This window comes from Miniopterus schreibersii, assembly GCF_964146895.1.
Source record: "Miniopterus schreibersii genome assembly, chromosome: 16".
Taxonomy (NCBI): Eukaryota; Metazoa; Chordata; class Mammalia; order Chiroptera; family Miniopteridae; genus Miniopterus; species Miniopterus schreibersii.
The window spans coordinates 22,805,544-22,830,474 of record NC_138116.1 but is presented as its reverse complement, the minus strand read 5'-3'; the positions used below and the strand labels follow the sequence as shown (position 1 = coordinate 22,830,474).

The window sequence follows — 24,931 nt, the reverse complement described above, 5'->3', positions numbered from 1 at the left end:
ATCACAGAATGTCCCCAACAATCGGGTTCCCTCCCAGAGCTGACTTAGCCCGAAAGTGCAGACTGGGGCTTCTCAGGATTAGCGAGAGCTCAGGGGACTGGACCTCGCGGCCTCGGGTGCATATTCATTCACACCATGTTTTTCCTTTCCCAGTTCTGCACACACACGCCTTCTGCCTTCTTCCAACGCTCCGCCGCCCGCTTTTCCTCGGGGCGCCTGCAACCCGGGGTGACGCGGTTGGCAGGCCGGGCCTTAAAAAGTTCCCGGCCGGGCTCCGCCTCGCAGGGAGCCAGCTCCACCGTACGCCCAAGTCCCAGACCGCCACCGGCTCCTCCCAGCGCTGCGAACTACAAGTCCCGGGGTCCCCCGCGCGCGCTCCCGCCTCTCCCGCGCCCTCCACGGGCGAGGCTTGCGAGTCCGCCAAGAGTGCCTGTCATTGGTCTCTACGCCCTGTCAGTCACCTGGGGAGTACTGAGGGGCGGGTCGGAGGTGGAGATCCGGATCCGGAGCGGCTGAAAGGCGGAAGTGGAGGCCGGAGACACCGCCGGGGGGAGAGGAGCGGAGCCTGTCCGAGCCCCGGCCCCAAGTAACGCCGCCGCCCCGGAGCCGCCGTGAGTGTCCCTGTCCCGGGACCCAGTGTCTCGCTCGCGTTGAGGTGTTTTCGGGCTAACCCTTGCTCCCGCCCATCCCGGCTTAGAGGGAGACTGACCCCTCCCCCGACCCGTAGCCCCCTCTTAAGGAGTTCCCCAGGCGTCGGGCCAAAAAGGGATCCCTTCTTTCCTTCCCTTACCTGCCTTTCGTGAGCCTTGGGAAACTCTCATGGCTCCCCTCTGGCCTGTCCAGTCTAGTCACGGGAGGGAGAGACCCTAAGTTCCGCTCCCTCTGCTCCCGGGATTGGAGGAGTCTTTGCCAGGTGTGAAGGAGCCTGGCCCCCTTCTCTCTTACAGGCGGTGAGGAGCGCTGTCTGTCGCCGTTTGTCGTCCCCCGTCCCACAAAAACAGTTGCCTCTCAGACCCTGGAGGAATTTTACGTCGATTTCCTGGAAGGAGGGCGGCGGGGGGGGGGGGGGTCCTAGGTGAGACCATTCCTCAGCACGGGTTCCCACAGCTCCGCACTTCCTCTCTTTCCTCAGGCCAGAGAGCCAACCGGGATCTCAGCGGACTTTAAGCAGGAATGAGCTGTCTTGTCTTGCCCCCTCGCCCGCAGCCCTGCCCTCTAGTTGATGTTGTTCTCTAGTTGTGTTGTCCTCTGAGTGTATCTCCCTTCCTGCCTCTAAGAATTTTAGCTGAGCTTTGCTCAATTCCAGCTACTGATCGGGGTGGATCTGCCCATTCATTACCTTCTCACTCCCCTCCTCCCCTCCCCCTTGCTCCAGGCTCAGGGCTGTCCACCCAGAGCACGTGAGTGGTTTCCCAGCTGCCTCAGAGGGACTGCTGCTCCTGGGACTGCTGTCTATTGGTCTTTAGGGAGGAAAGAAAAAAAAAACACCACAAAAGTGAAGAGCCTGGAATTGAAGGGTCTTGGGCTCTCTGTTTCACATCCCCAAACACACACACACACACACACACACACACACACACGCACACTCATGCACACACACGCCTCCCTTATCAACAGGTAGAGGCCACTTCTAGTTCCAGGTCTACCCCAGTCCTTTCTGGGCTTGAACAAATTGTAGATTACAGCAGAATAAATTGAGATCACAGTGGCACCTCTGGGTTCTTACTATGCTAATTTTTGTAGTTCCAAGGAACTCCCATACATGCCAGAAAGTGCTGATTCCCCCCAACCTTTCCAAGAGACAGCCCGTGCTGACATCTGATCCTTGTCTATTGCTTGGGACTTAGGTGTGTGAAATGGCTGCTGTCTCAGATCAAGCTGGGAGGTTCTTTGTTATGTGACCAAAGTACAGGCCAGAGACTGTATCTTAATGAGAGCAGCCTGACTCTTTGAGGCCATGGCTGACCCTAGCTATCTACAGCGGAGGAAGGGAGGGAAGGCCACTCAATCACTGGGAATTTCTGTAGCTCTTCAGTGTTCTAGGCTATCTTTGCTGCCCTTGGATGCTACTTACAAGTGCTAGTCTTTTTGCCTTGAGATCTTTTTGACTACTTCTGGACTGTCAACCAGTGTCTGATTCATACAAACTTTTGAACTAGACCTGGGATGCACTTATTTCATTTTTCATTGGACAGTAAAAACACCTTTCTTATTAGGATCAACAGTCAGCTCACAAGCTCTCCATCTGTGTGGGCTTCTTTGGAGGGTCGTTGGACACTTCTATGGGCAACCTAGTTTCTCTAATCTGGTCAGCCTGTGCCCCTGAGGGGCAGAGTCAGAGAGGCCTGACTGCTCACCAGGTCTGACTGCTGACCAAACTTGCCTCCTCAGTAGTAGGCTTTGGTTTCTGGAACTCTCTGGGAGTCCCAGGATGAGGCTGGCCAGTCTTTCGAGGGCACCTTCTTTGTCTGGACATGCTCTCCCAGCTCTGATTCTCAAATAGGTTTTTGATAGAGAAGCTCTCCCTTTCAAAGACACAAGGAGAGCACCAGTGTTCCAGGTGGTTAGGCAGCCACTCCTGGCATCCAGAAATCTCAAGAGATCTGACACTGCTTGGCAGAAAGAGAGAGGGCTCTGTGTGGGATAGAAGTCCCTCCTCTTTGATGCCCTTCCTCTCCTCTCTTGCCTCTTACAACTAACTAGTGGGCCTTTTTCTGCCTTTATACTATAGAAGGGCAGTAACAACTAATTTTTAGAAATTATTTTCAACTTGCAAAGTTCTTTTCACACATGTTCCTCACAAGAGTCCTAGGAGATAGGGAGATTTGTACCTCGCTTTAGAGATGCTGCTGAAGGAATTTAAGTAGTTTGCCTTAGAACGTACAATTAGAAGGTGGTAGAGCTGGGATTTGGGATTAAATGTGCCTCATCTAGTCCTGGCCAATGTGGCTCAGTTGGTTGGGGATCGTCCTGTGCACTGAAAGGTTGCCAGTTCAATTCCAGGTCAGGGCACATGCCTGGGTTGTGGGCTCAATCCTGGTAGGGGTTGTGCAGGAGGCACCAATCTATGTTTCACTCTCACAATCTATGTTTCTCTCTCCCTTCCTCTCTCTAAAAATCAATAAATGTGACTCATCTTTCCTAATAGTGGCCCCTCCTTTGGTCTTTTTGTTAAAGGAATGAATCTGCAAGGTTAGCAGGCAGTGGCCCAAGTACAGACCCTTCAGCATTCTTCATCATTGGTACTCCTCTGCTTCTGGTTTTCTTCCCCACTCCTACCCCACCCTCCTAGCCTCTTTCTTGACCACCTTTTCCTCTGCCTGTGGAGAACATGGCAGTTATGAGTCCCAAGTCAGTACTCTTCAGAGCCTGAGAGTTTGCTGACATCTGCATGCCATTAATTTCTTAGGAACCTGAAGGTCATGATGGCTAGAAAATGAAAGTAAAAGTGGGTGGACTCAGGGGTCCCTCTGGGCAGAGTTAAGGGCATGGGGAACCAGCAGAGCTGGCCTCTGTTTAGCCCCTGATTGCCCTTTGGTGCTGCCTACTGCTTGCAAGTAGGAAGACTGTAGCTCTCCACCAAGAGCTCTTTTCCCTTGAATTTTCATGGCAACAGAACAAGAGCATAAATTTAAATTCAGCCCCACCAAGCAAGTACTTAGAACTTTCTTCTTCTAACCCTTGCCCTGTAAACAGAGTAGTCAGACCTGAGTTGTCATCTGGACTCCCCCATTTACCAGTTGCATGGCCTTGGGCTTGTTACTTGATCTTCCTGAGCCTCTGTTTCTTCCATTATAATGGGGATACAAAATATCTTACAGAATCAGAAACAAGGCGTAAAGGGAGCTAGTCCAGTCCCTGGCACAGAATAGATACTCAACAAAATAGCAATTCTTTGGGTCCATAGGGTTGTTGTTTTTAAACCTCACCAGAGAATATGTTTTTTCCATTGATTCCAGAGAGAGGAAAGGAGAGGGAAAGAGAGTCACATTGATGTGAGAATCCAGTGGAAGAGTTGGGCAGAGCAGAGGGTCCAGGCTTTTCTCTGCAGAACACCTGATAGAAATTTACATGAATTAAGTGATACATTTGACAGCCTTACATAGAAACAGAAAATAAAAAGAATATAAAGTAAATCCAGTCCCTGGAGCCAAAAACCTTCAGTGCCTCCCAAACAAGCCCTGACCAGGACTGAACCTGCATTCTGGGTATGTGTCCTAACCTGGAATTGAACCCATGACCCTTCAGTGCATGGGACAACACTCTAACCTGAGCCACACCGGCCAGGGCGGATTCATGGGATTTTGAAGGCACATCATAATTTACACCTATGATTCTGATTCAACATTTGTAACAAGTGTCACTGTGATACCCAGTGCTTTGCTGGGTGGTTTCACATATTTTTTTGTTTCAGAGATGTTAAACAGAATTGATGTGGGTTGTACTCCCATTTTACAGAATACATTGCTAACTAAGGACATGATTGTGCTTCTCCCACTGGGATTCTTAGATCCTGCTGGGGCCATGTGCTGTGGATACTTAGAACCACAGACTAGATGTCTTTGCATCTTCTAGGCACTTCAGTCTTACAGTTTTTTGTTTTTTTTTTAAATTTTACATATTGATTTTACAGAGAGAGAGGAAGGGAAAAAGAAAGAGAACATCAATTTATTGTTCCACTTAGTTATGCATTTGTTGGTTGATTCTTATATGTGCACTGACCAGGGATCGAACCCTCAACCTTGGCATAGAGGGATGATAGTCTAACCAAATGAGCTACCCAGCCAGGGCCAGTCTTACTCAGTTTTAACCATTTTCATTTAAAAACAGTCCTGGATCTATTATAAATGGGAATGCTAAGTTTGCATGAATTTAAGCTAAAACAGGAAACTTGACAATATTTTGGTTGTAGCAGACTTCTTTGGGTTCAATTCCCAGATTCCTTGAGATTTGCATATTTTTCCCCTAACTTGAGTCAGGGTTACTTTTGTTGAGGCCATTTGAGAAACACTGTTTCGGGTAGGATTTGTAAACTAGGATGTCCCAAAATCCAGGTAAGAGTGTCTTGAAGGGTCTTGACAGAGGAGAATTAGAATATTTTGTAGGGCGTCCTCTGCATTAATAGTCTGGTATAATAAGAGGTTAGTTTTCAGAGTAAATGTCTTCATCTCCTGCATGCAGAAACAATAATTCAAGTAAAAGCTAAACTGTTTGAGCTTTGTTTCATATGTGCCAGGCACTCCAGAGCCCTTTGCATGCATTGACTCCTTTGATCTTCACAACAGTCCCGGGAGGAAGGTACTGCATTTAATCCCCATGTTACGGTGGGGAGCCCTGTAGTAAGTGGCAGTGCAGCTGACAGAGTCAAAAGTCTGTGCTGAGATCCTTATGCAGCACAGCCCCTCCTTGCCCCACCTCTGGGCTAACTTTGTGTTCTTCCCTTTTGCCTGGAAGCCTGTTCTCCACCTCACCTGCCTGGGAGCCACACCTCCCTCCTTTCTCTCAGAGTTCAGTTGGAATGTCACTTCCTCCATGAAGCCTTCCCTCCTGAGGTAGGCGAAGGGCTTTCTTCCCCCCTTTGCTCTCCTCGCATTGCTCCTTGTCTACCTCCTGTCTTGAGTGTGAGCCCTGTAGGGGCACTGATCATGTCCTGTTTCATCAGTGTGTCCAGGCCTTCCATGGTGCCCAGCATAGTAGCCCCCACTGTGGCTGTTTAAGGGCAGACGTTCACACCTGCCCTTGAAGCAAATGCCTACCCATTTCATCTAACACTTCCTAAGCTCACGCATCTTGGATGTGGTGACCTGGGATTCACACTCACATCCATCTGATCCCAAAGCCGGTGCCATTTCTTTGGTCCATCCACCAGAAAGTTGCCCATGGGTAGGAGAGCAAACAGATCAATAGGATGAATGTTAGGTATAAATGAGAGAAGAGGTGGGGAGGAGGCAGGGACAGGTCACAAACTAAATTTCAGATGGTGGAGCTTCCACACCTCCATTTCCATTGAAGGGTTTCATAGGAAAAGGTGAGCATGGCTTCGGCCCTCCACAGTCCTGTTGACCAAATTCTACAGCGTGTGGATCTGGTCGCTGTGCTTCTGTAGCTGTGTGTGGCGAGACAGTAGGGACCCTAGGCCAGGACTTAGCAAGTGTCAGTGGAAGTGATTATAACTCTGGTCTGTGGGTGCTACTTTACATATCTGCATAAGGCTCATTCTTGAGAGGGTGGGCTTAAGAAAGTGGCACCAGCAGCTGTCAGATCGGCATGATGAAAGCAGACCTCCCAAGGTGTGGCCTTTAAACTCCCCTGTCCTGTTCCTTTTTTTTTTTTTAAATCCTCACCCAAGGATATGTTTTTATTGATTTTAGAGAGAGAGAAACACTGATTGGTTGCCTCCCACACATGCCCCAACTGGGGATTGAACCTGCAACCTAGGTATGTGCCTTGACTGGGAATCAAACTTACAACCTTTTGGTGTACTGGACGACACTCCAAACAACTGAGCCACTTGGCCAGGGCTGCCTTTTTTTTTTTTTAAATAAACTTATTTCAGAATAGTTTTAGAAAAATTGTGAAGGTAATACAGTTTTCTCACAAACCCTTATACCCAGTTTCCACTATTATTAACATCTTCCATTAGTATTGTACATTTGTCACAATTGATTAACCAATGTTGATACATTATTATTAACTAAAGTCCATACTTTATTCATATTTCCTTAGTTTTTATTTAATGTCTGTTTTCTGTTCCAGGATCCATGACATTTAACTATCATGTCTCCTTAGGCTCCTCTTGGCTGTGACAGTTTCTTAGAATTATTTTTTGTTTCTTAAAAAATATTTTTATGGTCCTGGCCAATTTGGCTCAGTGGTTAGAGTGTCAGCCCATGGACTAAAGGGTCCCAGGTTTGATTCCGGCATGTACCTCAGTTGCACGCTCAATCCCTGGCCCCAATCAGGGCTGGTGCGGGATGCAACCAGTCGATGTGTCTCTCTCACATCCGTGTTTCTCTCTCTCTCTCCCCCCCTCCCCTTGCCACTTTCCCTAAAAAGCAATGGAAAAAATATCCTCAGGTGAGGATATGTGCCCTGACTGGGAATTAAACCAGCAGCCTTTTGGTACACGTGACAGTGCCTAACCAACTGAACCACACTGGCCATGGCTGCTTTCCTTGTATTTTATGACCTTGACAGTTTTGAAGAGTACTAGTCAGGTATTTTATAGCGTGCCTTTCGATTGGATTTGTCTGATATTTTTCTCATGATTACACTGGGGTTATAAATATGAGGTTTTGGAAGGAAGATCACAGGTAAAGTGCCGTTCTCATCACATCATTATCAAGGGTAAATACAATCAACATGCCTTATCGCTGAATATCAGCCTTGGTCACCTGGCTGAGGTGATGTTTGGCAGATTTCTTCACTGTAAAGTTGCTGTCTCTCCTCCTTCTTACTGTCCTCTTTGGATGGAAATCTCTATGTGTAGCCCACAGCTGAGGAGTGGGGAATTATGCTCCTCTTCTTGAGGGCAGCGTACTTACATGAATTATTTGTAATTGTTGTACATAAGAGATTTGTCTGTGTTCCCTGTTTGTTTATCCAGTTTATATCAGTATGGATTCATGGATATGTATTTTACACTTGGGTTTACAATCCAGTACTACTGTATTTTATTGCTTAAGGTGTTTCAGCGTTGGTCACTGGGAAGTCTTTCAGGTCACCTTGACTTACCCCCATCATTGTCAGGGTGTTTGGTTTTCATGTTTTGAGCACTTCCTTACTTTTCAGCACTATGAGATACTCCAGGCTTACCTTGTGTATTTCCTGCTCCAGTCCTAGAACAAGCTGTCTCTCCAAGGCGACTGCCTTTTTTAGCAAACATTTCCTCTAGATATGTTAATGTAGTTATGTGGATGGGTCCAAGTTGTTTCTTCTCTTGATTGTTAGTCATAGTCACTGAAGATTCTGGTTGGGTAAGGTGGAGATGCACCTGGGCAATCCACTGTGTGAGCCCTGGTCGGGTGGCTCAGTTGGTTGGAGTATCCCATACACCAAAGGGTTCCAGGGTTCAATTCCTGGTCAGGGTGTGTATAACTGGTCGATATTTTTCTCTTCCCCCCTTCCTCTCTCTCTCAAATCAATAAAAAAAACATATCCTCAGGTGAGGATTTAAAAAACAGATCCACTGTGTGAGAATCCTGGGAGTTGATCCCAATAGCAGACTATCGCTTCTCTACTCACGCATTCATTCTTCTCGTACCCTGCCTAGTGCTTTGACTGATCCAGAAATGGTGAGATTTGGTGTTTACTCTGGTGCTTACTGTCCAGTTGGGAAGATGAGGTAATAATCGTTCTCTATTTCAGGCACTAAGTTCTCCAGTTAAACCTGCCAGGACCCTGGGTCTCATAAGAGAGTCCCCATGGTCTGGGCCAGCATTCTTTTGCTGCCATTCAAAAAATGGACTGTCCCTTTGGGAGGGTTTGTACAGAGCTTATGGCTCTAGGCGGCCTCGGGGCAGGCTGTCACTTTGAGCTGTAATCCTGAATCATTGACTAGTTTAAATCCTTCTATTGTACTGTCATCCCTCTGAAGATGTGTAACTTGAGCCCTACTGGAAACACTAACTTGGAATCTTAACTGGAGTTGGTTTACAAGCCTCTTGCCTTCTATTCATAGCTCTATGTGTGTCCCCTTCAGGTGGCTCTGTCAGAAGCATCCCAGGCATGGGGGAGGCGTGGGTGGCCTCCCTAACCCTGGCTGCTTTCCTAGTCATCAGATCGCTCTTTGAGCTACTCAGAAGGCTGTGGTGACTAATGATGCCAATTTTCAAACCCCTAGTATTTTCAGCCTGGTTTTTAAAAGGAACTCTGGTTTCTTTGTCAGCTGTCCTAGTCCTGTCCCTTCCCCCTCTCCACAACTGAACTACTTCTTCCCTTTCCTGAAAGAGGCTTTAAGATAGGAGGGAGGGCATTTGGGCTTTAAGATGCTCTGTTGTGCAGCCATTTTTTTAAGGGGCTATAGTTTGCCTGGTTTGGGGTTTCACCTCAGTGCTGATTTTTTTTAATGTTGGTGGTCTCTCCCTCCATTTTTGTGGCTTTGGAAGCCAGTCTTCAGAGAATATAAGGCTGGATTGTTGATGGGACACAGGACATCAGGTGTGAGCTAGTCTTTTTTCTAGGACACTGGTGAAAATTGTTTTAGACCGTTTGGGCTGCTGTACCAAAATCCGACAGACTAGGTGGCTTATAAACAAGCAAATTTGTTTTTCGCCGTTCTGGAAACTGGAAGTCCAAGATCAGAGTGCCAGCATGGTTGGGTTCTGATGAAGGCCCTCTTCCGGGCTGCAGACTGCCGACTGCTCATTGTGTCCTCACATGATGCAAGGGGCAAGGGAGCCCTCTGGGGCCTCTTTTAAAAGGACACTAATCCCAATCATGAGGGCTTTGCTATTGTGGCCTAATCATCTCCCAAAGGCACCACTTCTCAATACCATCACTTGGGGATTAGGATTTCAACATGGATTTTGGATGGACATAAACATTCAGACCATAGCAATTGTCCAGTTCAGCATTCTCTCCAGCTGAGGGGCAATGAAGAAGTCCAGGGAAACTGGGAACAAAAGGAATTAGTGCATAGTACCTGAAGGTTTCGATTGAGGAATCTACTTCTTTCATAGGGGCTTTGAGGGGCAGGAGCTTCCCTGCCCTGAGAACATTCATTGAGTGCTTGCTCTGAGCCAGGTCCTTTGCTAAGAGTCTTACATGCACCCTCTTGCCAACAGCCCTGGGAAGTGGATACTGTTCTCTCCACTTCACATGTGAGGAAATGGGTTCAGCGACACAACACAAGGTCACCCTAGTAAATGGTGGCTTCAGGACTTGAACTGGTTTGTCGGACTCCAGCACTTGTGCTCTTCACCCATGTGCAGAAGGAACCTACCTGGGATAGTGAGATGTCTCCTCTGCTGGGCTCGTTCTCAGCCGTTCGGCAGATGGGTGTGTATTTAAGCCTTCAGCTGCCCCACTTACTTGCCATACTGAACCAGGCCTATATTTCAGGCTCGCTTTACCACATTTATTTATTTATTTATTTATTTATTTATTTTTAAAGACTGATATTACTTTTTTTTAAATTGATTTTAGGGAGAGGAGGGAAGAGAGAAAAAGAAACATCAATGACTCAGGCTGGTATGGCTCAGTTGGTTGAGCGTCGTCCTGTGTACCAAAAGGTTGCCTGTTAGATTGCTGGTCAGGGCACGTTCCCAGGTTGCAGGTTCAATCCCCAGTAGGGGCGTGCAGGAGGCAGCCAAACAATGTTCCACTCCAATGGGCATTGAACCTGAAACCTCCCACCTTCTGGTGTATGGGATGATGCTCCAACCAATTGAGCCATGCCAGCCAGGGGCTTCACCACATTTATGAGCACCTACTGTGTGTCAGGCTTGATGTTATGTGCTGTTAAAACAAAAGAAACCCACATAGACCAGCCTTCAAGAATTTTGTTTTGTGACTCTTTTCATCTGCAACAATGCCCTTAATTTTTCTCACCTTCTTACTCCCAAACCTCATGCCCCTAAGTTCTCTATCCCCACCACCCACAACAGTCTTCTGAAAATCTGGGGCCATGGAAATAGAATGTGATTCATTCACTGAAACTTGTTCAGACTCATTCGTTACCTGATTTTTTCACGTGGCACCATTCTACATTTTGTTTAGCAAAAGTTAAAGAAAAAGTCATCCTAAAATATTGTTCTTTGGCACCCAGGCTCCTGAGAGCAGCCATTGTCCCTCAGGTCCCACAGTGGGAACTTTAACTTCATTTGTTGTTGTTTGGGAAGCCTCTCACCACAGTGTTTGTGGTAGCTGAGCAAGAGGAATTTGGTTTACTGGTGTCTGATACTCAATTCTTTTACCCTGCTCTCTTCTCAAACACAACCTCTGTCCTCTGCTGTCTGTTTAGGAGCTGAGGGCAAGACAAAGAGGGCAGTGAAGTAAACTGCCCTCTTTTTTTTGTTTTTTGTAAAGACAGAAAAGGTTTATGAGAGGTGTCTGTTGCAGTTGTTGGTATGAATGGCTGGATGAACAGGTGCTGCTGATGACCCTGACCTTCAGCAGAGGTTCTTGGAGTCGTTCTGGACCTGGGGCAGCAGCAGAAGTAACAGCTGTCCTGGCTGGTACTCCTGGCCCCTACAGAGATCCTCCTGAGACAGAGGGAAAGGTGGGCCCTGTGTTGAAGAGATTCTGGTTAGAACTGTCCTAATTAAATAGTAACTGCATAATTAAAACAAATATAGGGTAGTTTTGAGGCTTGTGGATCAGCAGGGATCCTACATCCATCCTACTGGCTTTCACATAACTTATGCTCCATCCTGAGACCATGGCAGGTGTAGGTTGGAGCTAGGAAAGACCTTGTGCTTGGCTGGCTCTCTTCTTAGCATCCCACTTGGTACTGGCAGGTGAAGAGTTGGGTGGTGGGGTGTGAGCCATCACACAGCCTCAGCCCCATTCCCTCCATGCCCTGTAGCTGGATGTGTGTGTCAGTTTGTGCTACAGAAAGCGCCAGACTTCAAATAGAGCTTTTGCTTGAGGTGTCTTACAGAGCTGCCCTAGTTGGGACCAGAAAATCTGCCACAGCCTTGCTGACAGAGCTGTGCTGAATCAGAGACCAGGCCCTGTTAGGGAGAATAATCTCTTGGGAGTGTCACTGTTAGGGCCTAGGGCCCTGGTTCCTCTTAGAATCAGTAGGCAGGACAAGCCTTGCTGGTACAGCTGTAGGCTGTCCTCTGTCCGGTTGGCCTTCCTCCCTGTCACCCAAATGCTTGGCTCTTCTGTTGGCCATTAGGACCAGTGAATGAGAATCCCAGAGCTGCCCATGAATCCTGGGGCCCTTCTGTGGACAGTAAGGGCAGATCACACTGACCAAGCTGTGTCAGCAGCTACATGGAGATATACCACCTACCCCAGCAGCCTTCTTCCCTGTGGGTGCAGTAAGAGAGGGAACAGGGATTGGAGGTTTCCATCCTTGGCCTGAAGTTAGTGCTGACTCTGCTTCTCTCAGCCTCCCCGGGGAACCCATCTGTTGTCAAGAGCTGAGAAAGCAGCTTGGAACTCACAGAACGATTTCATGGTGTTCTTGCTGGGGCAGGGCTCTGGGAAGCTAGGGGTCAGTCCCTCAAGGGACTAACCCAGCTTAGTATCTGTCCTGAGTGACACATCAGTCCTTTAGCACAAGGGAAAGGGCAGAGCTCCAGGTTCAGCCTGGACAATGTGGTAAAGGACCACTTGGTCATGGGTATGCAGAATTTAAACTTCTTGATGCCTGTGTACACTGGTCCCTTTTGCAGGTGTTGGTGGAATTGGTGGCTTCAGCTAGAGCTCTTGTGGACTCCATTGGGGCTTTGATGTGTTGTGCAAGTCTACGCACTCAGTCTCAGCAGTCTTGTCATTGACAGGGGAGTGAGAAGAAACTGATCCCAGTTATGAGAATTAGATGGCTAGGGGAAAATTCAAGGGCCCTGTGGTATGGGACCCACATCACTCATAGTCCCCCTCTGGAATGATTTACCTCCTTTCCCCCTGGAAAGGGAGTCATCTTGCTGTGGCTGTGTAAGGACAGCACCCCCTTCCTTTCCTACTATTTCCCCTAAGCCCCCTACTTCCTGGTGGGATGAGGAGGCCCAGCCCTGGCCTGACACACCCCATCAGAGTGCTTCTTAAATCTCAACCTGGCTTCCAGGGCCAAGCTTCCCCTGTTATACTGTCCAGGGGAGACATAGGTCCTATGGGAAAATCCTCATTTTTTTCATATTTAAAAGCCATATTTTATTAAAGCATTCATAGAAGGTGGCAGTCCCCATTACTTACAGTGGATGTAATGGTATTGGTAATATTCTTGGGTTTTCTATCTGATCAGGGAGCCTTGCTGGAGTTGAGTCCTGAGCTTGGGCCCTGCCACCATCTGGCTGCGACCCTAAGCAGGTCACCTCGCCTCACATTTATCTCCTCCTTTGTAATGGGAAGAGGAAGATTAGGTCTTCAAGGACCTTTCAAGCTTTGACAACCAGTGAGTCAAAACTAGTTAGCCCCTTAGTATAATAAACCTTCCCCCTGTTGGAACCTTACCTTCAGGCTAATACTGTGCCATGTATGCTATGTGTTGTTTCATTTAACCTTTCCAACAACCCTATGCGATTGGTATTACCATTTTATGGATAAGGGACTGGAGCTGACAGCGATTGCTTGTCTGATTTGGCCAAGGTCACTTGGCTAATAAACGGTAGAGCCAGGCTTTAACCAAACCTGGTTCAGTCTCCCAAGTCCTAACCTGGGTTGCACTGATGAACAGCGAGTGCATACTTCAGTGGCTCATGGCTTATGTAGCTTCAGATTCTTCTTTCCTCTGGGTCTGCAGCCAGCCAGAGAGGCCCTTATAGTCCTGCTGTGAGGCCCTTGTAGTTCAGGCCCTCTGGTCCTGTGTGCTGTAGTGGTGATTTTCTCCCTTTGAGGAAGAACTGTGTTCTTGAGTCTGTGGGTAAATATCCCCCAGCTGATCTGAGCTTTTAAATGTCTTCCACCTTAGCCTTGAACCAAATTACCTTTCTTCCTATATCCTGTTTCCTTCTCTTTAAGCTAACAAGTTGCTTCTGCTATTGTCTTCTCTAGCCCCACTCTTGTGTTGTTAAATATTCAGGAATGCTTTTTTCTAGAGTAAAGTGTAGCTAAAGAGTCACTGGCCAGAGCCACTTCCAGGGGAGGGCTGGGTAAGGTCACTTGGTTCTCACCACTCGCCCCCTCCCCCTTTCCAGCTAACCTTGAGTGAGCCTTGAGTGAGGGAGTCTCCAGCCCAGCCTCTGGTCAACAGATTCTGATTGGTTTCCCTAATCAGCTCACTATCCAAGCTGTGCTGGGACTGTCAGTTAGAGGAAATCGCTGAAGCAAACAGGAAGCCTGAGAGACACCCATCAGCTGGAATTGCTCGCCCTTTCACCAGGAAGGACACAAAGTATGAAATGGGTGACTTCATGGATTAGGGAAGAGACTCCACCTCTGGACCCTACCTCCAGGTTCTAATTCAGTTGGTCAGGGTTATTTTCTTAATGCCCAAGGTGATTCTGATGAAAAAGTTTGAGACCCACTGACCTAGAGTATCCAGAACAGATGAACCCAAAGCAAGGAAGAGCAATGTTCTTCTTTTCCTTTCTCTTTGTCTCCTGCCCTTGGCCCCAGAACTGGCTGGGCATATGCCTGTTATACCCACAGGGCCGGAGTATTTAGGAGATTGGATCGCTCCTGCCCTTTCATATGCATTGTGGTAAAAGGCGCAGCATAACCCCCAGTCTTGCGTTCGGCCTCATTTCCTGGGAAGATATGAGATTAGGAATAGTGTTCATTCTCTGTGGCCTCTGAACCAACCATGGTTTTGATTTGGAGGGTGGGGGAAGAGAGTCTTTTGTCATGGGTCCAAAACTCTACCCATTTCAGCAGCTTCATGAAAATATCCTGGAGGAAATTCATCCTACTCATGTGTTTTTCTTGGCGCTGAAGAAGCTGGTTTTTTAAAAATTACCTTTGGCCCTGTCTGTATCTTATAAGAAGCTTTGATCCTGCCCGGTCACGCGTCGCTCAGCAGTTGAGCATCAACCTAGGATCCGGGGGATCTCGGTTCGATTTCCCGGTCAGGGCACGTGTCTGGGTTGCCGGCTCGATCCCCAGTCGGGGGCGTGCAGGAGGCAGCCGATCAATGACGACTCTCTCATCATTAATGTTTCTATCTCTGTCTCCCCCTCTCCGTTCCTCTCTCTGGAATCAATAAAGATTTTTTTTTTTTTAAAAAAGAAGCTTGGACCATACTTTAGCTCTTAAAGATAATTTTATTTTTGTCCGAAAGAAGACATTTACTATACCATTTTTGGTTTAATTCCATCAGCTGACTGTACCCGAGGACGATTCCTGCCACTGGTTCAGGAGGAAGGATCCCCACAGTGAGATTCCCTCCCCTAGACAGCAGTCCAGCTCCATGCATGAATTCACCTTTACCAACTGCTCCAGACGGGAGGGCATAAAGCTTCCCGGGGCTCTGGGTGTGGTCCTCTCCTGTCTTAGACCCCCTTGTCTGGGTGTGCCCTTCATGGCAAAATCAGCTTCCTCCGTGCTTTACTGTCTGGGAAGGTTCTCCAACTCTGTTTATGTGATCACCAAGTGGGGCCAGGAAAACCACGAGGCAGCAGGCCATAAAAAGTGCTGGGTGTGCCTACTCAGGTGTCTCTGGACGGCGTGACCAGCATCCAGGCAGAACATGTCACCAGCCAGTTTGTGCCAGGTGGAGCACCTACAGCACTTTAAAAAAATGAATACCAGGCACTCCTCCAAGTATTCACTGGAACCTCCAGGGACTGGCTGCACGTGTGATTTTGAGGTGCAGACAAAGTCAAGAGCCAGTGCATGAGTTATTTGTCTCTCCTTCTGACTTGTTAAAAATAAGATTCTGTGTGGGCAGATTTGGAAACCCACTGGTTTGATAGGGACAAGGCTTAGATATTACCTCTATTTTTCTTGTCTTGTAGGTGCTGGTAGCCACGGTCCCAACTGCTTTGGTTTTTTTGTTTTGTTGTTTTTAGAATCGGGGATTTTATCATCTGTTTCCCTCTCCCCACTCATTCATACCTCCTTCTCTAGTTCCCCAGCCACACTCTGTGTCACTTAGATTCATAGTAATAACCAATTTGTAATTCCATTATGGTTTCTCTGTGTTGCTGTAGCCCTGCCTGCCCCTGGGTGGCTCCTCCCATTGTTGGGAGTACTTAGGGACTGCAGGATCACAGTGATTGTCCACTGGAGCCAGACCTTGCTGGGCCAGCAAAGCTGCTACCACCAAAAGAGAGTCTCATTTAACCAGCAACCCAAAACCAAACATGGGGTGGGCACTGTTTCCATCTTTCTTCCACAGCAGGGAGAATGGCAGGGAGACAAATGAGCATGCAGGCAACCCCAGTTTGCCGACCAGGCTTTCTCACCTGTATGCTGGGTGGCCTTGAGCAGGGCATTTAATACCTGAACGTCAGGCTATTCATCTGAAATAGCCTTTGTTTTAAAGGTTAAAGGAGATAATGGTTGTGCAAGTGCTCAGTAAATGTTAGCTGTCTCTGAATATTATTTCATGTGGTAAGCACTCTTTGACTTCCCGGTATGTACCAGGCATTGTGAGGAAGGCATCTCAGAGAAGCCAGAAGCACAACTTTGTCTCAAGGGCCATAGAGTCTTGCAAAACCATTGATGGGAGTGAAAAGAGGAGGCATCTTAAACTATAAAATATTTCAAAACTGGCACTTCTTGTCACTAATTGAGATTCCCCTCCCCCCCCTTCTAACTTCCTTGTACTCTTGGGAAAGAGGTGGCCCCATTTCAAACCTCTTTTCCTTTGGTGCTGTCCAGAAAGGAAACTCTTGTTCCTGGTTAGTGAATCATTCTTCCTGAAGCTCAACTTTTTAAACACGTTGCTGGGAGAACTTGGACGTGAAAAACGATTTGAGGTTGCACAAAGCAAGCCCTTTGCTGTCAGCTTCTCACACAGTGTAGACCACTGCTTCCTACAGACGTCCCCCTCCCCATTTACACCCCTGTCCTATCCCGACTGCAAGGGAATGTACTCCCCATGCTCAGGGGGCAGGTTGGGGCTGTCCTTGGGATCCTGTTCCAGAGACCCCTCCTACATAGACTCCATTATGCAAAGTGCAGTCTAATCAAAATCTTTTCTTTCAATCTTGAGTTCAAATTCTCTACAGTGTTCAGGACATGATACCTACTCACAGTACTTGTTTGTAAAACACTGTGATGTTCTGATAGCTTTTAATATACATCTTCTAGAGGCTTCTGAAGATGGGCTCCTCATCCTTCTTTTAAGTTCCAAAACTTAAAAAAAAGCTTGCACCTCCAAAGCTATCACTAACTGAGTGACTAAGATGCCCCTGCTGGAACACCAACTGCTGGAGGTGCAAGTCTTGGTGTCCCATGTTTGTCTCCGCCACCCCCACACCTCCCCCTTGTTCTTTCTCTGCGTCACCCTTTGCCTCTGCCAATAGAGAATGGAACTGAGGTCTCTATTTAAAAGGGAAATTTGGCAGCTGTTCTGATTGCCAGCAGAGCTCTGGCTTTGGTGTGTGTTTGGTTTTGTGTGTGTTTTGTTTTTTAATGTGTGTGAGACTTCTGGCCCATAAAAATGAGATAACTGTGGGGAAGAGGCTCAGTATGAGGCTTTAATTTCAGTGTACAGTCCAGCCTCAGACTGAGAAAGTTGGTCAGTCCTTCAGGAGATGGCAGAACAAAATGACTGTTTTAATAACAACTTGCACTTGGCCAGGCCCTGGTCTCTGAGAGCCAACAAGCTTGGTTGAGCACCTTGTCTGAGGAGCTTTCTCCTGGGACTCCCTGTGCCCTGGTTGGCTTTGCTCTGGCTTTGCACAGAGGTGGGCTATGATCTTAGCTACCAGACTGCAAGCTCATTGTTTGTTGACCTAGATCCTCATGTCTTCCTGGGCGATTTTTTGGTACCCAAGGAGCCTGTTGATTCCACTGTCACCAGGCTGGCACATGCTCATTCCTCTCCTGCATGTGTTTCTCTATATGTGAATGCACACACTTGGGATAGGGAGGTCAGTGTGTTTGCTCAGAAGCATAAGCCTAAAGTTAAGAGACCACTTCTTTTTACTACTCAGATGGTTGTAGGGCAAATATATGTGTGTTACAGCCTAGTCAGGGCTCTTCTCCTAACTTCTGGGGATGGAGAGCAGGGAGTTGGGATGAGAGAAGACAGTCAGCCAGGTCATCAGGGAGGGCAGAGGGAGAGACCTGTGATTTAAGAAGGGCTCACTGCGCAACAGTCTCTGGACTAACCCAGTATTTCTGGTTTCTCCCTTGCAGTTGGAGGCCCCCGTTCCCACTAAGTGCCTCTTTGCATAGCACTGGCCCCTGCCCTCACGCTCACTGGTACCACTACAGCGGGACGGGCCATGGCGGGTCGGGGAGGTGCAGCACGACCCAATGGACCAGCTGCTGGGAACAAGATCTGTCAATTTAAGCTGGTCCTGCTGGGGGAGTCTGCAGTAGGCAAATCCAGCCTTGTCCTCCGCTTTGTCAAGGGACAATTCCACGAGTACCAGGAGAGCACAATTGGAGGTGAGTGGGCACAAGGGAGCAGGGGTGGCCTTAGGAAGGCCAAAGAAATGCCTTGGCATTGAGGAGAGGGGAGCTGCCTGCCCAGAGAGACTAAACACACCTGGGGTGGCGACATTTCTCATCTGGGCCCTGGAATCAAATCCAGTAGCTGGCCTCCATTGCCAAAGTCCCAAGAAGCTTCTAGTATAGTAAGAATTAGCTGGGAGTCAAAACTGGCTTCCTCTCCTGGTTCTCCATCTTTATTATTTGTGTGGCCTTGGCGAAGACCCTTCCAGAGACCCAGCCTCTAGGAAGGGAGAAGCTGGGTCTAGATTCCTGCAGGTTCTTACTGTGCTAGGCAGTGCATCTGCTCTGGCCTCTCCCACTTTCCAAAATGGGGAAATGGCCTGGTGAGTGGGCTGGTGCTTCCGAAGCTGACCTTTACTCGAGCTCAGAGCCTGCCATTGATTTCCAGTGGTCAGCATTTAGGATGTAAAGGTCTGGGCTCGGCCTCCTGCCTTAGTAGCCAGTACAAACCTCGAGGGTTTGAGTACCAGGGTTTGAGTCATCTTTGCTCTACTCTCTAGGTTGGTAGGAGGTTTCTAGGCAGCTGGAAACTAAATGGGCCATGTCAGCAGCCTTTTGCTGCCTCCTCAGCACTTGAGTCGGGAGCCTGAGAGGGGGAAGTGAGGCGATGCCCCGTGTCCTCAGGGAGGTGGGGGGAAGGCAGATAGGAGAGCAGACTTTCAAAATTAGAGCCCTGGGATCCATCCTCTGTTGGGTCCCAGGGCAAAGGGGACTCCCGCCAGCCTGACCCAGCTCTGGAACTCCTCCTTGAAGCATATGCACAAGTGCTGCATGTTCCCCTGCCTCCCCAGGCCAAAGATGTGGTCACTGTGTTTCCTGAAGGTCAGGCCACAGGTGGCCAATCACAAATGGTTCGAGGTCACAGCTGGGGGTTGTGGCTAGCCCAGCATACCTGAAGGTGGCAGGGCAGTTAGGAAGCTGGCCAGTGAGCCTCCACCTGGCAGTAGAACAGTGTGTACTTTCAGGGGTCCCCCGCATAACTTAAGTGTGTAAGAGTGTCTTCAGGAAACAGAAAGCCAGCAACACCCCTGGGCTGGAGCAAACTGAGGGGACTAGGGAGGTTTCCAGCGGGACTGCTCTCTGAGGGGAGGGAGGAAGAGGAAGAAGGCAAGTGGGCCCACCCTTCTGAGCTTAGAGCCAGGATTCCCCTGGGCTTTTTCTCTCCTGCCCCTTGTATCCCTCTTCAGAGAGTGCTCCTGAAATGCCTCAAGTGCAAGCAGGCTTCCCCTCTCCCACCCTTGCCAAGTGTGGGTCTGTAGAGCTTGTGCATTCCTCCATAGCCTCCTCGAAACATACAAAAATGCAAACTCCGCCTGCCCTGCTCAGGCCTGCTTTTCTGTGCCCATCTCAGCAGGCTTCTGAGTGCAGAGCCTGGATGCAACAGTGGAGATGTGTGGGGGTGGCTTCTTGAGTCCTTCTTGCCTGGTAACACCACCTTCCCTTTTACAGCGGCCTTCCTCACACAGACTGTCTGCTTAGACGACACAACAGTCAAGTTTGAGATCTGGGACACAGCTGGACAGGAGCGGTATCACAGCCTGGCCCCCATGTACTATCGGGGGGCCCAGGCTGCCATCGTGGTCTATGACATCACCAACACAGTAAAGATTTTCTTACTTCTCAGTCTTTGGTTCTGGGTGGGTATGGGCAGGTTTCCTCTGTCATTTGGGGGTTTCTCACTAGAATCTTCAGGCTGGTGACATCTTAGATACCTTGGTTCTGCCAGCTGGAGCTTCTCTAGTGAGTGGCCTTGGGCAGAATGCCTCCTCTGTCCCTTTGACATTCCAGCCCTGTCTCCCCAGGATACGTTTGCACGGGCCAAGAACTGGGTGAAGGAGTTACAGAGGCAGGCCAGCCCCAACATCGTCATCGCGCTGGCGGGTAACAAGGCAGACCTGGCCAGCAAGAGAGCCGTGGAATTCCAGGTGTGGGGGATGGACAGGACTTGGGGGAGGAGTAAGCCAGCTGCACTGGGCTTTCCCCAGGCTACTCAGGGCCTTCAGGAAGGGCCACATTGGGTGGCACAGCAGGGCCACTTTTATCTGCTCTCCTCTTGTGACATGAGCCTGGGCCAAAAGGAATTGTCATTTGCCTCTCCTCGTTTCTTGGCAATGGGGTATGTGTGCATATGGGTAGCTGAAGTTTCTGCTTACTTTTCTGTAAACTTTTTAATGAAACTTATTGAAAAAGAAATTTTTTCATGTAATACATGCACATAGTAAAATTTAAACAGTACAAGAAGGTATATAGAATTAAATTTAAGTCTCTAACCGTAGAAACTCAGTCTCCCTTCCCCCAAGTTCCTTAGTTTCTGGTCTTTCCAGAAATATGTGCATGTGCGTGAATCCCTTTCTTTACATAGATGGGAGTGTGCTTTACATGCTGTATATATATATTTTTTTTACCAGTCCCTAACTGATGGACTTTGCGGTTGTTTGTAATAGCAAAAGACTGGAAACAATGCTGCAGTCAGTATGCACATACTTCTGTGCTTTTGTTCAATGTGCAACTGTATTTGTAGGATAACTTTCTATAAGTATTTCCTAGCCTAGTGACTTTGAAGAGCAAGAAGGCAGAATGGACATAGGGACACGTGCATAAAACATCTTGTGAACTGAGAGGTGCTGTACCTAAAGTGGGGAGAAGGGTGTATGGTGCAGATTTCTTGCAGGAACCCAGAGTGGAGAGCTATAGGCCTGAAAACCCCTGCATTGTAATCAGGGAAGATTTTTTATTCTGGGCCCCAGCCCCTGCCAACTCAACATTTTCCTCCTACCAACTTTCTCACCTCCATCCAAATCAGGAAGCACAAGCCTATGCAGATGACAACAGTTTGCTGTTCATGGAGACATCAGCAAAGACAGCAATGAATGTGAATGAAATTTTCATGGCAATAGGTAAGCTGCCTCTCCTCCCCCTTTCATTGCCTGCTATTCTGTAGTAAGTCTGTGGGGTCCCTTTACCAATAGATCTTCCACTATTTTCTATATTCTGATAAAGTCATTTTCTTCTTCATCTGACTCCCTGATATAGATAGTTCACCCTAGAAGCTTCTAAAACCTGGACCAAAGTCTCAACATTTCACTTCCTGACCTTTTAGCTTGCTACTCATCTAAAACCAGATATCACCATCCTCCCCACTACTTAGGATTTTTTAGCCCATTTGGCTCTGAAGTCAACCTGCCAGGTTCGAGTTCTAGCTCTACCACTTATTAACTCTCTTAAGCAGGTCATTTAATCTTTGCCTCAGTTTTCTGAAACACTCAGAATGCACCTGGCACATAGAAGTGAAGCCCTCAATATGCCAGATTCTACTCAAGTGGACTAGGGAGATGGCATTGGAGTACCCCACAAACACATTTTTTTCCACTTCTCCCAAACAGCTAAGAAGCTCCCGAAGAATGAGCCCCAGAATACAGCGGGTGCTCCAGGCCGGAACCGAGGTGTGGACCTCCAGGAGAACAACCCAGCCAGCCGGAGCCAGTGCTGCAGCAACTGAGCCCCCCTTGCCTGCCCACTGCCCCCACCTCCTCCGCCTGAACAACCCAACTGGAATCCACTCTAACCAATCGCACTTAACTACTCGGGCCTCCATAGGGGGAGGGGGGGCAGGGGGAGGGGGTCCACCATGATTTCTCCATATAATTTTGTTCATAGGCTGGAGTGAGTTATTCCGCCTGCACCTTTCTGTACAAATACTAATTCAATTTTAAGTCTTAAGTCACTTTTTTAATATATATGATCTTCTCTTCCCACTACCTGCCATTTCTACTGCTCTCCCACTCTCCCTTTGCTGGTAGTAGCCACGTGCCCCTGTTTCCCCCACCCTTGTATATGGGGAGGCAGGGGTTGGAGCAGTTACCCTCTTTTCCTCTTGCTGATTAGCTGACTCAGCAAGAGCATCCATATCCTTACTGTTTGGAGTATGCTTGGTTCTGGGCCATGGGGCAGGCCCTAGGGACTAGGGAAGGGAGAGACAGCTCTTCCCTTAGCTGGCTGGCTGGCTGGCATCAGGCTGCAGTCCCCCCTCACCCCTGACTCACAGCTGGGAGAGAAACCACAGCATTATTGTGACCACCACAAACCCATTGCCCACAGCCCACCCCACTCCCCTCATCCTTGGTCACCCTGACCTCTGGCTCTGAGCCCTGTTCTGACCAAATCACGATGATGAGTATTTGGGGGTGGGTGGGTAAGGGGGGAAGTGGGAGGGAATGGAACCAACTTTTTCTGTATTTTGTATTGTATGTTTTCTTCAACATGTAACCAATCAGTATCTTGTCAATATAGTCAGCCGATGGATCGACCTCCTGCTTGTCTTGTCTTTCTCTGGCAGAATTTATCAGACTGTATCCTCTCTAGCTTAATAGAATTTAAAATGGACCACTAAATCTTGTTAAACAAAAGCTGCCCCCCCAACCCCATGTGAGGGGATAGTGGTCTTGGGAACCAAAAAAAGAGGCCCTTACTGTTACCGGTGCTAATGGCATGGGAGTGGAGTAAGAGTGACCTGGAACCAAATCTCACTGTTTGAAGTTGAGGGTCCTGTGTTTTCCTCTCCCCTACGACCTCCAGGATAAATTGGGGTGATGTGCAGTCTGAATTTGAAAATAGTTGGTCTCAAAATCAAAACCACACACACATAAAAGAAAAACAAAGTAATTGGTCTCTGAAACACCAGAAGCAAGTTCTTTGGGGTTTTTGGTTAATCTGTATCAGGACTGTGAGGGACTGGGTCCTCTCACCCTCTTCCCTGAAGAACACCAATGACCTCTGGAACTTTGGACTGCTCATAAGGCCGAGATAGCAACCTAACACCAGGTCCAAGCCATCTGTTCCTTGGACTCTTGTGGGCCCTCTGCTGGCTCTGGAACTAGATGACTCTTGGGCCCTCCCGGCTCTCTGCTGCTCCCTGCTGGCGCTGCTGCTCTCTGCCGCTAAGGGTTAGGGCTATTGGTCCAAGCTGAGCTGAGCAGGAGCACATTGCCCTCCCCTTGCCCCCTAGCTTCTCCCAGGACCACAGAGGCCTGATTCTTCGTGGACCACCACTTTAAGGTGTCTTTCTGGTCTCCCTCACCTTCATTACACCTCCACTTCTGACTCAACCCCAAGAAAAGACCACGGACTCTAAGGCTGCTGCTCACTATGGTGGTGGTTTACTGGGTCAGACTAGGTTGGAACCCTTCTTAGAACCGCGATCCTTGAGTCTTGAGGAGTGTCCTGCTGGGGCTTCAGGGGAAGGCAGCTCCGCACACTGGCCTCGGACACACAGCTGGCCCGAGGGGGTTAGGCAGCAGGTCATGGCGGCAGGATCCAGGTCCGGCGGTAGTAACATTTGGCGGTGCACCCTCTGCGCCACGCGGTAGCTGCCCCCATCCGGGCTGTAGCTCTCCACTTGCCTCTGGCCCGTCACCATCAGGGACTGGCCGTCCACTTGCACCACCAGCTCCTCCGGAGTGAAGCCTTGGGCATCCATCTTCATCTGGAAACCATTCTCCGCGTGGACATTGTCCCGCACAGCTGTCACATCATCCTTGGGCAGCTGTATCGGCAGTGTGACCAACTGGTTTTGTTGTGCGAGGGCTGCGCTGGTACTCCGGGACGCCACCTGGTACCCTTTGGGGAGACCACTGCCGACCCGCTGCATCGGAGTGAGCAACTGCTGTCCGAGGGCACGAGGCTGAGTACAGCGCTCTGCGCTCGTGCAGGGTGGGGACAAGAGAGAGGAGGGTCCTCCTGGCCACGCCCAGCTCCACTCCTGCTCAGCAGCTCTGCTCTGTTCAGCAGGGCTCCCTTCACTTCGACATTCAGAGTTCGGGGTCAGCTATGCACGTCCTACCTGCGCGGATCAGGTTGTCATTTGCCTTGGCAAGCCTGCTGCTGCTTTTATCCTGGATCCTGCCCTGTTCTTGGGCCCCTCCCCACCTCAGTCAGAGGGCCCAACTGAATATGATAAAGGAGGCCAGAGCTGTTACCAACGCAGAGAGATGACATTGAGCAATGGGACTCTTGCCCTTCCAAGAATTGGGCCTGGGGGCAAGAATTGGAGTGTGAACACAGGGTAATCGATTTTCAGAATGTCCTGCCTTTCTCTGACAGGGCACAATCCTGTGACACACTGGGGACAGGGAGGTGGACACTCTTTCTGGCTTCTTTCATTCATCCATCCTGGGCCTAACTGCTGCAGGCTCGGGCTGGGCTCAGGGACCACAAAGATTAAGATGCAGGCCCAGCCCTCAAGGTTCCCAAGGTATTGGGGAGAGCCATTCCCATACACAGGGAAAGGCTCCCACCCTCCTCTGCCTCTACTTTACCCTGACCTTGGTAGCCTTGTTGTGACCACGGCCATGCCTCTGGTGCTCAGTACTTTTATAATAAACCCTTTTTGTGGAAGTATAACGGACATATAGAAAGGTGTACAGAGGGGTACAGTTGAATTAATCCCAAAGAACACACCTGTGTAACCACAAGTCAAGAAATAGAACTGTTGCTGCTTAATCTCCACAGCTGCAATTTTGTCTCTGGAGACATGTGGGACAGGGACAGGGACAGGGTAGGAGCGGGAAGGAGATTCCACGAAGCCAACTCAACCCCAGGCCCCAGGCCTGCACTTCCACCCCCGGTGGCTTGGGAGGAGGGCAGTACCCACATGTTCCCCAACCAGAAGCCTGTTTTCTAGGCTGTTTCTCCT

General features: G+C 48.9%; 2 protein-coding genes across 3 annotated transcripts; one reads left to right on the top strand and one right to left on the bottom strand.

Moving 5' to 3' along the window:
• Positions 1 to 455: 455 nt before the first annotated feature.
• On the top strand, positions 456 to 22,220 carry RAB5C (RAB5C, member RAS oncogene family). Of its 2 annotated transcripts, XM_081161851.1 has the most exons (7): positions 511 to 611; positions 9,786 to 9,999; positions 17,920 to 18,174; positions 19,690 to 19,841; positions 20,043 to 20,165; positions 21,044 to 21,137; positions 21,624 to 22,220. In XM_081161851.1, exons 3-7 carry the CDS (start codon positions 18,009 to 18,011, stop codon positions 21,737 to 21,739), a joined length of 651 nt encoding a protein of 216 aa, XP_081017977.1. In that variant the 5' UTR covers positions 511 to 611; positions 9,786 to 9,999; positions 17,920 to 18,008; the 3' UTR covers positions 21,740 to 22,220. The 2 variants fall into 2 exon arrangements, with proteins under 2 accessions (XP_081017976.1, XP_081017977.1); XM_081161850.1 differs by lacking the exon at positions 9,786 to 9,999 and having other exon boundaries at positions 456 to 611.
• A 1,184-nt stretch (positions 22,221 to 23,404) lies between these two features.
• HSPB9 (heat shock protein family B (small) member 9) lies at positions 23,405 to 23,887 on the bottom strand (the record flags this gene model as incomplete). The annotated part of the gene is made up of 1 exon (XM_081161038.1): positions 23,405 to 23,887. One exon carries the CDS (start codon positions 23,885 to 23,887, stop codon positions 23,405 to 23,407), a length of 483 nt encoding a protein of 160 aa, XP_081017164.1.
• Between the last annotated feature and the right edge of the window lie 1,044 nt (positions 23,888 to 24,931).

Bases quoted from the DNA above. Each gene is read 5' to 3' on its own strand.
- RAB5C (XM_081161850.1), top strand. From the start codon at position 18,009: ATGGCGGGTCGGGGAGGTGCAGCACGACCCAATGGACCAGCTGCTGGG. The intron at 19,842-20,042 runs GTAAAGATTTTC...CTGTCTCCCCAG, and splicing joins TCTATGACATCACCAACACA to GATACGTTTGCACGGGCCAA. The intron at 21,138-21,623 runs GTAAGCTGCCTC...TCTCCCAAACAG, and splicing joins TGAAATTTTCATGGCAATAG to CTAAGAAGCTCCCGAAGAAT.